We start from the raw sequence: 16221 nt of genomic DNA, 5'->3' as shown, positions 1-16221 counted from the left end.
TATTTAGCAATTATCTCAATTCTTGAAGGGTAAAGATGGATTGCTGGTGTTCGAATAGTTCTTTTTGTTTGATGTGTAATTGTTGTTCTATATCTAAGGAGTAGTTTTCTAGAAGTTTGTCATCCAAAGTCTTGATCTCTGATATTAATTTATTTTCCAGTTCTTTATTCAATTTCTTAAGGAAAGTGGCTTTCTTGATAAAAATTCCCCTCATCACAGCTTTACATGCCGCCCATCTAATATCAAAGGGGATTTCACTGTCTCTGAATGGAGAGAAAAATTCCTTTAGAGTAAGGGTGATTTCTTCATTTAGCGATTGGTCTTTTAGTAAATTGCTATTTAAAGCCCAGTTGTAATTCTTGTACGTTGAGGATGGATTAATATTAAAGCCTATCTCTAAGATGATTCTTGAATGATCTGAGAGGAATCTGGGTTCAGTTAGAAATTTAATTTGCCTATTCTTTAAGGTGTCAGATATTAGAAAAAAGTCTATACGTGACCAGGAGTGGTGGCATTTTGAAAAGTAAGCAAAACTATTCTTGTTTCCGGAGTCATGATCAAACGAAATAGGGTCCATCAAATCAAAGTCAAGTATTAACTCTCTCAGCGCTAGGGAATCCTGGGAGTTTAGAGCCCTTGGCTTACTTGAGCGATCTATGTTAGGGTTAATTACCATATTCCAATCACCACCTATAATAATGATATGGTTTGGGAATTTAAGTAAGAGATTATAGACCTTCATGATAAAATCTTGCTGTCCTGAGCATGGGCCGTATAGGTTTAGAAATAAAACAGGTTTATTTAAATTATAAGATAGACATGTAAAATAACACCATCTGCCCTCCTGATCAAAACCTCTATCAATAATCATAGGTTTAAAGGACTTTTTAATAATGATTGCCACTCCCTTGGAGTTATTAGAAAAGCCCGATGAAATAATGTCCCTAACCCATTTTCTATTATTTTCTTTGGTCCATTCATCATTATTCATGTGAGTTTCCTGGATGAAGCAAAGGTCTGACTGGGATTTGCAAAGTAGATGTAACACCAAATTTTGTTTGTTTTTCTTCTGTAACCCCCTGACATTCCAGGAAGTAATATTCCAGATTTTATCCATTTTCCAGTAGGGTCTGGGTAATAATATAAGAGAATCTGGAATGTAGGATGGATAAAAGAGAATAGTTTTCAGTGGTATTGTAGCATAGGATGGTAGATAAAGGAGTGGCACAAAACTCTCTCAATTCTATCCCCGTGCCTAACCACATAGCCCCTATAATTGAGAGAGAAGTAAATCTATATACACTAAAGAACCATAAGTTTACTAAACATTTGAGTCATAGGAACAAGATATAATACCAACAATATTTACATTCAATATACAACATCAGACTGATTCCCCAAGAAGTCATCAGAAACCCTACTTATCTTATCCAAATAGCTTCCAAGTACAATGGAATATAATGAGGGGAATGGTTAATTATGAAAGAGTTGACCTAACACATGCAAATGAACAGTTTCTAGTAATTCCAATTATAGTACAAGATTTCACTCTTTGACACCCAAAATATTTAAACAGGGTTCAGCTGATAGGTGTTGAAATGATAGGGTGTATCTAATAGATTAGTTTTAGGGAATTTCTTTATATAAGAATTACTATATGTATAATGGGATATAGTGTAAAAGTGATCAGCTGGAATGCAAACTAGAGTGAAATGTTAAACCTAGGAGGTAATGCTACAACAACCTACACAGAATCTATCTCCTGATTATATAAGCTGCATTCAACTGTTAGACTAGTGGAGTATAGAGTCATCTTTAAGACTATCGGTATGCAGGCAGGTATAAAGCTCCAAATGCAGAATGCAGGTGCAATGGGTCTGGTTTTAGGACCCAAAGTATGAGCTATAACAGTCCAGTTCTGCATAGTAGCTTTGTCGGTTTGGAAAAGAAAAGAAAAGGAGGAAAAAAAAAAAATTCAACTTTCACTTTACCAGGCACTATGGTTCTATTTGTGTCTTTGTTCCTGTCCACTGGGTAGATTGCTTACTGCAATTCAGCAATGTTCGTTTATTTACGCTTTCCAGGAAGACCAGTGCGGTATAGTTTTCAGTGAAAGTTCGCTTTTGTGTTTCCGGGTCCAGGTGTGCCACATTTATGACCTGCACCTGTTGTTGCATCCGGGGATCTTCAGGATAACTGAGACCGAGAGAAATGGTCCTAGTAGACCGGAGAGCGATCTGAGCAAAGTAACCTAACAATTAGGAGATTTATTTATCTGGAAAGTTACCTGATATCTAAGAGACATACAGGAAATAGCAGACAGTCTTCGGTAATCAAAGGCCACTTTCGGAAGCATTCAGCATGTAGACGGTGCAGCTCCAAAGCATTTAACAAAAATTATGTCCGCTTCTTTGGGTGAGGACATGGAGAATTTAGCATCTTTGAAGGTAAATGACAGCGAGCACGGAAACCTCATTTGAAATTTAATTTTTCAGGCTATAAGGTCAGCACAGTAGGGAGAAAGTTTGCGACGTTTCTCTCTAATTTCAAGGGGTAAGTCCTGTGAGATATGTATAGTTTGATTGTTCCAAGTGAAATGGTTCGATTTTTTGTAAGCTGAAATAATATTTTGCACATCTTGGTAATTGAGCATTTTTACGTAAATGGGTCTTGGAGTTGAAGTAGATTGCTGTTTCCGCAGGGCTCTATGTGCTCTTTCAATGGTGTACGTGGTTGAAGGATTACTCACATGAAGAAAGTTATTAAATACTTGTGTAATGGTTTCAATTAGCTGGTGGGATTCGTATTTTTCAGAAAGACCCTTGATTATCAGATTATTGTGTCTGCTTCTAGCTTCTAGGTCAACAATCTTCGCTTGAATGTCATAGATTGTTTTGTCTCTGGACTTAGTTTCTTCTTTTAGACGCTCTATTTCTAATTCGTTTGAATTAGATCTATCTTCTACAAGATCCAAGAGTTCAACAATTTTATTTATTGCGGATCCGAAGGAGTTCATTTTCCCAGATAGTTCTTGAATGACTGATTGCAAAGGAAGTAGGGCGCTTTTCAGCTCGTCCATCTGTATTACTCCTTCAGTCTTCTGTCTAATTGGATCCTTTATTTGTTCTTGTACACTTTTAGATGATCTCAGTCTTTTTGCTTCTTTCTCCGGTGAAGTAGATATAGCAGATAGTTTAGCCTTTGTACTTTGAAATTCCATGTTTTCGACTTCCTTTGGCATTGCTAGCTTCATTTCTCTTCTTGTGGGTACTGTCATTTACTGTGGTGCTGAAAGTTCAGGCCTCTATGTATCCACGTGTGGGATCGTTTTCTTCTAGTAACTGATTAAATGCTGTAGATCTATAGCACAGATCCACTATATTTGCTTAGATTTCGGCTCTAGTTTCTTCTAACAAATATGGCTTTAAAGAAAAATGGTCTATATCTAAGGATTACTGTATTTAGTAATAAAACCTAATATATGAAGTCAGAGCTATGAGGAGAGGGTGTTTCTCAAACGACCACCATTTTGGAATCATCAAGTGCTGTGCATTCTTACTGTAACGGCTTCAGCAAATATACCATCTACTAAAACCATAAGAATGTGAAATAATGTTTTGCATGCCTAGAATGTTTACACACATAATTCATTGCTGCATTAATCACATTATTTACTTGTTCTTCACTCAGCAGCATGATGCAGTGTACATTCACATACCCTAATGGGTGGGGCAAGGGGGAAGAACAGGCTGTATAGTTTTTGTCCTTTTTTTTTTTTTGGATGTTCCACTGGTGGCAGTCCTATGTGACATTTCCACTTAGGCCTGAAGAATAATCCCCTTCCATACCTCTCAACCTCTTAGTGCAAAAAATCTGGACAAAGCTTGACAGAATGGGGGGACAAAGGCCCAAAAATTGGGACGGATTTTAAATACTGCTCTTATAAACTTAGAAAGTTGCTAGAATAACAGGATTTGACTTAGCATGCATTTTTCTGAAGGTTATGAAGTCTGAAACACAAATGTATACCATTATTTAGTGACTTAAATCCTCAGATCATCCCAATGATTTTCCAGAAAATCACAAATGTTTTGAGGAACATACCAAAAATATGAGTCAAAAATCTGGACATTCTTCGAAAATCTGGAGAGTTGAGAGGTATTGTCCCTTCTTTCTTTAATTTCAGTCACTTTATGCCCCTTTAATACAATGAACCACTAATTCACTAGCCTCCACTGATGACACAATCAAAGTTCTTGACCCTGACAATTGCAATGATCTTCTTGCAAGCATTAGAAACAGTGTGACAATCACTAAGTTCAGATGGAAACTTACACTACCTCTTAGGGGGGGGAGCAACTTGCACCTGTCTTCCCATTAACGCATCATTTAAAATGTCATATATTTGCAACACCCTCAAGCTTCTAATCTCTGTCTGCTTTAGCAGTTCATAAAATCCTCCTAACAGTCTTCTGCCGACCCCTCTGACAACTCTGTACAATTCTTGTACAGTCTTTAATAAAATATAGAAAAGATTTAATTTTCACATTATTATGCATGTTTAGCTGAGGTAGAAAGTCAATCAAATGTTGATTCTGTATGTCTGATTTATTTTTCATTCTGATCAACCACTGCCATATTTACTTTTTACTCATCATCTTCTTTCGGCTGTTCCCGTTAGGGGTCGCCACAGCGGATCACCTGTTTCCATTTCTTCCTGTCCTCTGCATCTTGCTCTGTCACACCAACCACCTGCATGCCCTCTCTCACTACATCCATAAATCTTATCTTAGGCCTTCCTCTTTTCCTGTTATCTGGTAGCTTCATCCTCAGCATCTTTTTCCCAATATACTCAGCATCCCTCCTCAGCAGATGTCCAAACCAACGTAATCTTGCCTCTCTGGCTTTGTCTCCAAACCTTCCAACCTGGGCTGACCCTCTAATATACTTATTCCTAATCCTGTCCACCCTCGTCACACCCAGTGCAAATCTTAACATCTTTAACTCTGCCACATCCAGCTCAAACTCCTGCCTTTTTGTCAATGCCACTGTCTCCAACCCATATAACATAGCTGGTCTCACTACCCTCTTGTAGACCTTCCCTTTCACTCTTACAGGTACTCTTCTCTCACAAATCACTCCTGACACTCTTCTCCACCCACTCCATCCTGCCTGTACTCTCTTCTTCACCTCTCTTCCACACTCACCGTTACTCTGAACTATTGACCCCAAGTATTTAAACTCATCCACCTTCGCCACCTCTACTCCTTGCATCCTCACCATTCCTCTATCCTCCCTCTCATTCACACACATATATTCTATCTTAGTCCTGCTGACCTTCATTCCTCTTCTCTTTAGAGCATATCTCCATCTCTCCAGGGTCTCCTCCACCTGTTCCCTACCCTCACTACAGATCACAATGTCATCTGCAAACATCATAGTCCATGGGGACTCCTGTCTGATCTTGTCTGTCAACCTGTCCATCACCATTGCAAATAAGAAAGGGCTCAGAGCTGATCCTTGATGTAACCCCACCTCCACCTTAAACACATCAGTCACTCCCACCGCAGACCTCACCACTGTCACACTACCCTCGTACATATCCTGTACAACTCTTACATACTTCTCTGACACTCCTGACTTCCTCATACAATACCACAACTCCTCTCTAGGCACCCTGTCATATGCTTTCTCCAAGTCTACAAAAACACAATGCAACTCCTTCTGACATTCTCTGTACTTCTCCATCAACACTCTCAGAGCAAACATCGCATCTGTAGTGCTCTTTCCCAGCATGAAACCATACTGCTGATCACTAATCATCACCTCCCTTCTTAACCTAGCTTCCACTACTGATTCCCATAACTTCATGCTGTGACTGATCAATTTAAACCCTCTGTAGTTACTACAACTCTGCACATCACCCTTATTCTTAAAAATCGGTACCAAAACACTTTTTCTCCATTCCTCAGGCATCCTCTCACTTTCCAAGATTTCATTAAACAATCTGGTTAAAAACTCCACTGCCATTTCACCTACACACCTCCATGCTTCCGCAGGTATGTCATCTGGGCCAACAGCCTTGCCATTCTTCATTCTCTTCATAGCTATCCTTACTTCCTCCTTGCTAATCCACTGCACTTCATGATTCACTATCCCTACATCATCCAACCTTCTCTCCCTCTCATTCTCTTCATTCATCAACCCCTCAAAGTACTCTTTCCATCTCCTCAACACACTCTCCTCTCTTGTGAGTATGTTTCCCTCATTATCCTTTATCACCTTTACCTGCTGCACATCTTTCCTAGCTCGGTGCATCTGTCTAGCCAATCGGTACAGGTCCTTTTCTCCCTCCTTAGTGTCCAACCTTTCATACAACTCTTCATATGCCTTATCCTTAGCCTTCGCCACCTCTCTCTTTGCCATGCACCTCATCTCCTCATACTCCTGTCTACTTTCTTCATCTCTCTGACAATCCCACTTCTTCTTTGCCAACCTCTTTGCCTGTATACTCATCTGTACTTCCTCATTCCACCACCATGTCTTCTTGTCATCCTTCCTCTGTCCCGATGTGATACCAAGCACCTTTCTAGCCATCTCCCTTACTAGCTCTGCTGTAGTTACCCAGCTATTTGGTAACTCTTCACTGCCACCCAGTGCCTGTCTTAACTAATCCCTGAACTCCACCTCACAATTACCCTTTTTCAATTTCCACCATTTGATCCTTGGTGCTGCCCTCACACTCCTCCTCCACTTCTTGATCACCAGCGTCATCCTACAAACCACCATCCTATGCTGCCTAACTACACTTTCTCCGGCCACCACTTTACAGTCTCTAATCTCCTTTAAACTGGCCCTCCTACATAAGATATAATCAAATGTCTTCCTGATATTACAATCGCCAGATTACTGATGTTTGCTATGTATGATTCTCATCCATTTTTATATGTGCTTTGTTTGTGTAAACAGTTGTTGTTTCCTGCCTCTGTGTAGCTATTGGTATCCTCTTCTCCAGCTTGTGGATGAAGTAGATTCTCTGGAATCACATCGCTACCCCTGTTACCAAACAAAGAAGCAAATAATAAATAATTAAATTAACGGAAAGGGTGATCATGGATCTGGGGAAATGAGAAGTTTCCTGCTCTTAGCTCTGATTGTGACTGCCGAGGAAGGTCAAGGTGAAATGGGGAAACTATGACAAAATAGCAACAACATTCCTTTTTAAATGGAGCACCTACAACCCCTACTTATATAAAATGAACTCTGAGACTGTGCAGTCAGTCATCAGAGCAAACCCCCTGCTGAATGCTATTTTTTTCTTTTTGCAGATTCCTGTTTAGCTTTGACCATGATTGGCCATCTTAATTGTTCACCTTGTTCCTAGAGCAAGACTGGTGTGTGTGTGTGTGTGTGTGTGTGTGTGTGTGTGTGTGTATATATATATATATATATATATATATATATATATATATATATATATATATATACATATACATACATATACATATGTGGTAGTGCGAGGGTGTATGCTAGTGTGTGTGTGTGTGTGTGTGTGAGTGCATGGGTGTATGCTAATATGTGTGTGTGTGTGTGTGTGTGTGTGTGTGTGTGTGTGTGTGTGTGTGTGTGTGTGTGTGTGTGTGTGTGTGCCAGTGGAGTGGGGATGGAGTTTGAGGGAAGATTCTGATATCCTCCTTTCAAAAATGTGTAATATTTGTTGATCAAATAACTTGTAATGTAGATGGAAGCCTGATAGTTCATACAGCACACCTTGATGCAGCCAAAGGATTTGACATGATCTCACAAGGTAAAAGAGTTAGAAATTAGCTGCTGTAACATTAACTACATCACAGACTATTCACTTAATAAATCAAAGGGACTTGTTTGGGGGCAGGTGGATATTCTCAAACTCGGCTGATATAACCCTTGGAGAACCACAGGCTCAGTGTCAGGTCCATTGTTATTTGATACTTTTGTTTCTGAGATAAAAATGAGTCATCACCTGTGGATGCCAAAATGTGATGTTAAATACAAGGAGGGAAGCACTGATACCTGTACCACAGCTTTATCAGTACTGTGCGAGGAGTCTATAGACACCGTATGCTTTTAGGTTTCTGACAGCAGAATCATACACATCTTGAAACAATGTAGTACACTCTTGTTTGGGAAGAATACCGTAGAATCTGATTATAAAATTAGTGGCTGTACAATTAAAATGGATGCTGTCATAAGAGATTATACTTGTAGTCAAGAGTTGTATGTATCTGCAGTCCTTGGAAGGCATTTGGGGGTGTTGATAATCCACATTAATGATTGTGCTGGTGTATAAGGCACAGATGTGGCTAATTATAGAGTATACTGCTATTTGTTTTCTATTTACAGTACCTAACAAAACACATTACACAACTAGAGAGAGAGTTCTAGTGGTAGTGTTTCTCATAAACAAAATTGTAGGGCTATAAAATGAAAGCTATGCAGATAGGTTAATGCATCTGTCACTGTACTCAGAGTCATACTGACTCCTAAGGAATGGGTGGGGTGATCTGTTACTGATCTTCAAGGTGCATTAGATCCATTTTTTATGACTTACTGTGGTGAGAACACACAGCTCTTCAGGCTTACAGCAGGTTAGCTGCTTTGCTACTAAGGGACTGGCTTGTGGTGTGTTTTCTATCTGGATTATGCAGCAAGCTGCCAGCCCTAATTAAACACTACATATCCCTGTCTAGTTTTAAAAATTACTAGATGATGTTACAAATAATAAGAAATTCAGACATGGAGTTATTCCAGTCTAGCATCTAGAAAACTGTAAGCTACATATTTAGTAATTTGTGATTTACTTTTATTTTATCTTAATTTGTTAACTGGGGTACAGCATTGGTCTCATTGGACCATCTTCAGGCTTTGAACTAGAAGAGAACAATAAGGAAGGAGTTACATAAAATTCCCCTCTGCAGCACTCTAGCCTCACTGCCCTGCAACTCAAAAAAATGATCCCTATGATATTGTCAGTGAAGGCCCTTGATTTAAGTAGCTTTCAAACCTCTGTGCATTGTCAATAAGAAGGGTTGTGCCTATGTGATATAGCTTTCTAGTGTTCGTGCATTGTTATTTAAAAGCATGCCTGCCTCTGTGATACAGCTTTCCAGTGTTCATGTATTGTTAATTAAAACCATGCCTGCCACTGTGATATAGCTTTCTTGTGTTAGTGCATTGTTAATTAAAACCATATGTGCCTCTGTGATATAGCTTTCTAGTGATAGTGCATTGTCGGTTAATATCATGCCTGCATCTGTGATGTAGCTTTCTAGTGTTAATGCAATGTTAATTAAAACCATGCCCGCCTCTGAGATATAGCGTTCTAGCATCAGGGCATTATTAATTAAAACCATGCCTGCCTCTGTGATACAGCTTTCTAACATCACAGCTTTGTCAGTAAACCCAGCGCCACTATGATATTAGTTTATTGACTGAAATCAGATCTCAGTTGATGAAGACCTGGTCTTTATGATGCCTACCTCTATGATAAAGCTTTGTTTTTAGGGCCTCAACACCAGATGCCTATCCCTATTAACCCATTAATTTCTTCCAGTGGTGAAAGATCACCAGCCATGTTATTCCCAGGTCTATGTTATATATTCAAACTTCCAAAATGTCAAATACCATATGTTCGATAACATATGGTCGATATTTGGAAGTTCGAATATATAATAAAAAAAAAAAGAAAAAGAAAAACATACCTTAACGGTGCGAGCTGGGGGCAAGCCCCCTGCACCCCCTACACCCTCCCTACTTCAATATACCAACTCCAAGACTGCACTTCAGTGCAGAAAAGGGAAATTCTCCCATTTTGCACTGTATGGCGCCGTTAAAGTCAACCTTCAGACACTTGAAATGAAGGTCATATGGTCTCGACCATATGACGTTCGACATTTCAAGCTTTCGTTTATTTCACATAGACCTTTGTTCCCATGGCAAGTAAGAGTTGGGTCATCATCAGGACCTTTTTTATTTTATATGCCTAACTACTTCCCCGTGGCCATGATGACCTTTGCTAACATTTCTTATGAGTGGCACATGCATCCTTCCACACATGCAGCCTCTGGTAGGTAGTGTACTTCATCATACAAGTGAGGTTATCAAGTTCCTTCCCACATACCAGCCCGCAGACACACTGTCCCCTTTTCTGAGACTGATGAGCTGAAAATTGTCCCTCTTTTCTCATGCATCGCACACCAACTTTTCCCAACACCCAACTCATTAATTGTACCTTGGTGACTGGGTTAAAAGTCAGGGAATCATACCTCTTTGTTAATGGAGCCGGCCTCACTAATATCCAACTTGAAGTTCCAAGCCCCAGTGCACAGTGACTGAAGGCTGTGTCTCTGTTTTACAGCTTTGCAGCCTCATTATATTCTCAGTTCAGACCCTTCCTCTATGATGCCTGCAGCTGTGATGTAGCATTCTAGACTGAATACACTGTCAATGAAGACCACAACTCTATAATACAGCTGTTCAGTTTCAGAGGATTGGAAGGCCCTACTTCTGTGAGACAGGTTCCAACTTTCAATGCATTTTTGGTGAAAGTAGTGCCTCTGTGATATAGCGTTATACCTTCAGTACACTGTTAAATGACATTCTGCCTCTGCAATATGTGCCTCTGTGATATAGTTTCTAGCCTCAGCACAGTCATTAAAGGATGACGATTCTGTGACATAGCTTACCAGGTTGTTTAACAGTGGTAAAAAGACTATTACTTAAAATGAGCTGTTAACAGTGTCTTACTGAGTACACAGCTTATCAGTGACAAGCAAACGTAGTTGGGGGGGGTCACTCTCTGGCACCTACATGCTTTTTCTTATGTTTCTCTACCTGCTAGAAATTATTAAGTCTTAACTGATTCTCTGTGACAATCAGAATTATTTTCATCTGAGTGAATCGACATCTGCTGATTTCTTTCATGAATTTTCTTAATTGTAGAGATCATTCTCCTTTATTTTGCTTGTTTCATTTCTGTGGTAGCATCTGTTTTTGTTTTATTCACAAACTATGGCATTTACATGCCTGAGTCTTGTAACAGATTCCTTAGAAGAGGACACCTGTTTAACCAAAGAATAACTAAACCATATAGGTATGCTGTTTGATTACTCTCTTCCAGTTAATTTGTAAATAGGAGTTCCTTTCACATTTATATATTTATATACATCATGCCACCCTACCATACATGTGCCAAGAGCCAATGGGAGTGAGCATTAAGGTAAAAGGTTAAGAATGTGCACAGTTCTTTTATTCTATACCCGAGATATTTTTCTGACAGAAATTGGTATGGTGTGGGAGTCAGACATTCAGGAACACCCCCACTTACTCCTTATTAGAATCAGCGGGCTAGGATTTTAACATTGCATTTCTTAAAGACACAGTGCCCATCTTTGCCATTTTACTAAATGCACTGCCTTTTTGTAATTTTTCTTTTGGTTATTGAGACAGAATTATCATATCTTAAGTATAGTGCAGAACACAGAAGTACAGAGACTCACTGGATATAATATTTATTCTTTCTTTACAGAATAGCACGACTGAGGAATGTTGCTGTTTGCTGTTAGTTTCATGTCAATGAGCAACTAATATAAGTTATACATTGAAAATAGTCACGGGAGACTAGGGAAAAGTGACAATAGGTAGATTATCTCATATGTAGCAATGAATAATGACAAAGGAGTTTTTAAAGGAGATGTTTTTCTGTGAAGTTTGTGTGTATTTATTACATTATTTTGGTTTATTCCAGCAAGGGAATGACCAGCTTTCATTGTTTCCTCAGGTTGTCTTCCTGCTATTTATTATTTCTTAAATATTTCTGCACATTTGTTTGAAGTGTGTATAGTGTATAAATATAAATGCCTATATATTTATGTGTTTGTGTGTTTGAGAGAATGACACAGAGAGGGAGAGAGAATACTGTCTTGTTTTCCTGATCTCAACTGGTTCTATTTATATCATCCTATGTTACCTACTCAGTAAAATTCATGTTTCCTTAGGAACAGGGGCACCTGCAATAGAAGGTCGGGTACGGAAGAACATGACGACCCTTCAAGTGATCAGTTTCGATCGTCTGAAGAATGCCAGATCATTGGCAGAAAAGGCAATAAAGGTATGCATTTGATAGTTCTGGTTTAGAAATATGAAACTTCCATTCCCTGCAACAGTGAAAAAAAATGGATTATTTTAGAAAACTGCAGTGTCAGGATGGTATACACTCATTATATAGACACTTTTTTTTTTTTTACTTTTTATTGTATTTTTTTCTACATTTTTCACTTATGTAAAGATTCACTTAAAATATGGTGACTGATGCAAGAATCTATTGGATCATTCCCTTGTATAACTCAGGGGCAGAACGTAAAGTACAAGATATGCCCATGTGCCCTAGGGGCAGAATAAGGCAGGGAGTACATGAATAAAATACTGCAGGTAATGTATGAATCTGCATGTGATCCAGATGCAGAATTTGACTTGGCTGGAAATGACTCTAATGTGCTACAGGGCAGAATGCATCAGGCAGTATACACTGTGACCTGTTAACAGAATGTGGCAGAGACTAGATGGTTCCCAGTATGACCCAGAGGCATAATATGGCAGAGAATAAATGGCACCCACATGATCAAGAATCAAAATCCATCCAGGAATAAATGATTCTCGTCTGTTCCAGAAGAATACTGTGGGGCAGACTTTTTTGGCTCCCACTGTGATTCAGCGATAGGCTGTGGCAGAGACTGGATGGCTTTAAGGGTGACCCTGAGATAGTGGCATGCAAATGACTCTTTAAATTGGAACAGTCTGTTGCCTTTTACCTTTTTGTATATATTTTATTATTTATTCCTTTTATTTATGCTTTTCTTGACTGGGTTAGACCCACTTGGCCTTGGCCTCTTTTCAGAAAACCCAAGTTCATAATGTGTCAGAGAATAGATAGCTCTGAATGTAACATGGTTTTGGAGTTTATCAGGTATTGGATGGCTCCAAATGTGACCCAGAAAAAGACTGTAGTAAATAATAAATGACTTCTGCATGACTGAGGAGCACAATACTGCAGAAACTGGATGGATCATTTGTGACCAAAGATGAGAATGTGTTAGGCAGAGGCTGTCTCATGTGTGTCCCAGAGATAGAATATGGCAGGTACTGAATGTCTCCAAGTGTGACCCAAACGATGACTGTAGCATGGAATGAGTGACCCCTTTTATGACTTAGGAGCAGACTATAGCAGGAATTGGATGGCTCCTGTGTGACCCAAGTGCAGAATGCAGAAAGTATTGGATGTCTCTTGTGTGACCATGGCAACCTAGAGTAGGTATTGGTTGACTCCTGTGTTACCCAGAACTCCTGTGTGACAAGAACTGAATGGCTGCAATCTAACCCAGGCACAAAATGTGACAGAGTATGAATGATTCTGTGTGACGAAGAGATAGAATGTATCAGGGAATGAATAGCTCTAGGTGGGAGCCAGGGATCCCTATTGAAATGTTAGGACTTGAAATGCCAATTGCCAACAAGCCAAAAAAAAAAGACTGAAAACCCAGGAAAAGAGCAAATCTCAAAGATCACTCTTCTCTTTAAACTTATTTTTTGTAAGAGGGCAAGCCCATCCACACCCTTCCAAACTTATATATATATATATATATATATATATATATATATATATATATATATATATGTGTGTGTGTGTGTGTGTGTGTGTGTGTGTGTGTGTGTGTGTGTGTGTGTGTGTGTGTGTGTGTGTGTGTGTGTGTGTGTGTGTGTGTGTGTGTGTGTGTATACCACCTCCGAGATCACCATACCTCAGAGAAAAGGGAATATTCCAAGAAATGGCCATCCTTGATTTAGTATATGTAAGTCTGTTTTTCCACCATTCAGTTTCTGTTTTTCGAGACTCATTCTAGTGGATTCCAGCATTTCAAATGGCTACTGGGAAGCAGAGGTAGAACATGTCAGAGAATGAATGAATAATTCCTGTGTAAACCAGGGACAAAATAAAGCAGGGAATGAATGATTCATTTGAAGCACAGAGGCAAAATGTGGCAGGGTATGAATAATTAATGTGTGACCCGCAAACAAAATATGGCAGGAAGTGAATGATATTTCCTAAGATCAAAATACAGCAAGGGCTATTTGGTTCTCACTGTGGCCCAGTGAAAGAGTGTGGCAGAGATGGGTTTCATCCTGGTCTGGCCTAGGGATAGGCTGTGACAGGAATTGGATGGCTTTGGCTACAACTCAGGAGAAGTATAGGGCAGATACTTGGTAGATGCCATTGTGACTCAGGAATGAGGAATGAAAAGGACCAATTAACTGCTAATGAGACTCAGGGACAGAGAATGGACACAGAGACAGAGCATTGTAGGGACTAGATAACTATCAGTGTGTCCCAGGGATACAGAATGAAAGGGATTGAATAACAGCTTGTGTGATTTAGGGGCAGGATATGGCAGGGTCTGCACTGATTCAGATGTGACCCAGGGGCAAAATGTAGTAAGAAACGAAAGGCTCCCATGTACTCCAGGGGCAGAATGTTGTAGGGCTGGATTGCTCCTGTTGTAGCAGGACTGGAATTCATTCTGTTATGGTCAAGTAAGAGATGATGTCAGAATTTGCATTTCTACAGGGATAGAATGGGGCAAATACTGGGTGGCTCAAGATGTGATCCAGGAACAAAAATGTGATAAATATTGCATGGCTATAACAAGAACTCAGAGACAGAATTAGACAGGAAAGAAATGGCTCTGGATGTATATCAGGAACAGAAGCATTTTAATGGCAGACAGATACCTAGAAGGACAGAGAACATGTGATTGGGTGGTTATGGTAAGATGCTTTCTTAACAGTCATAGCAGTAAGAAATTAAATTATTGGGAATTTCTCTGCTCTTTTTTTCCCACAAGTCTTCCTATGATCATATTTTCAGTTGATACATTTATTTCTCCCCATTTCCTGAGGTCTGATGACAGTAGGCATAGAAAGCGAGAGTCAAGAGGTTCTGCCCACTATACTTCATGGAATCAGGAGATTTTGTCTTTTGCTCTTAATCCCTCCACATGTAGGTGAGGAGGCATAGTAGAATGCCTGCTGTGTTTGGCCATTGCATTGATGTATGCTTTCACAGCTATGTTAAGGTAGAGTTAGGTTCTTCTTTGCAGGCTCATGCCATCATGCTCCACTTCACATGGAAATACAGTTGGGTTCTAGGCCATAAGTGTTTCTACTGTAGTGGGACACATCTGTCCATGACCCCCAGGATGGGTGAGATAATGCCAAGCTCACTGTCATTACTCTCTGGCTGGGTTCTCCAGTGCCCAGGCCTCTAACTGAACCTGGGTTGCCCAGGCCATAGTTAAACATTTATGTTTGTGTCCATGGAACTGGTCAACTTATTATGCTTTAATCAGCATGCAGTGTCCCTCAGACTGAAAAAAGTGGTGGCGAATCATAACTTATGACAGTTTAACTGGCTCAACTGGTAGCACATTCATCTTTTATCCTAGAAGACCAAAATATTGTGGGTTCTATTCTCACACCAGGTGCTTGGATTCATTTTACTGGTACTGATATTGCAATGCAGCATGAGGGGCAAGCTGCACTCTTGTGTGTGAAATCATATGTCCCATCTGCCTCATTTGTTGAGATAACTCAGAAGATGTAAAATTCCTCACCAAAATGGGTAAGGAATTTACCCATGTCCTGGTCAAATGTCCCTTTGGCAATATTAATACTACCTAAGGCCTCTTCTGAAAAGATGTGAAGACTTAGTGGGACTAACCCAGTCAACAAAAACCCAAACAAAATGAATAAATAATAAAATATATACAAAAAGCTGAAAGATTACAAACTGTTACAGATCGAAAGAGAAATTTGCACTCGTGTGTGTGTGTGCATGTGTACATGTTTAGGTGCGTGCACACACACACGTGTGTGTGTGTGTGTGTGTGTGGTCTCCATCAGAAACAGAAAGAGATTAGGAAGCACTGGCAGCATTTCACTGGATACCCCCAAAATAATGTATGCTAACGGTGTAGATTATGACCTGTCAGAGTGTATTTAGATACCCTTTATTTAACAGTCTGCAAGCATAGCAACACTAATTTGTATGTGAAGGTGTTCTTCAGACTGCTGGATAAGAAATCCAGTCATGGGTGGTCTTTATCTGATTAGATATTGTTAGACACATCA

The 16221-nt window shown here is 39.6% G+C and overlaps 1 protein-coding gene across 1 annotated transcript in view; it reads left to right on the top strand.

Annotated features, from left to right (window-relative positions):
• LOC122806873 (tubulin monoglycylase TTLL3-like) overlaps positions 1–16221 on the top strand; it is a 406187-nt gene that overhangs the window by 148339 nt on the left and 241627 nt on the right. Inside the window, exon 4 of the mRNA XM_044077644.1 lies at positions 12036–12148. Coding sequence (XP_043933579.1) covers positions 12036–12148 — 113 coding nt within the window. The remainder of the gene's footprint in view (positions 1–12035; positions 12149–16221) is intronic.

Source organism: Protopterus annectens, chromosome 7.part0, assembly GCF_019279795.1.
Source record: "Protopterus annectens isolate FY-2018-M chromosome 7.part0, PAN1.0, whole genome shotgun sequence".
Classification (NCBI taxonomy): Eukaryota; Metazoa; Chordata; order Ceratodontiformes; family Protopteridae; genus Protopterus; species Protopterus annectens.
Note: the sequence above shows the minus strand (reverse complement) of the source record. Positions and strands in the feature narration are given on the sequence as shown.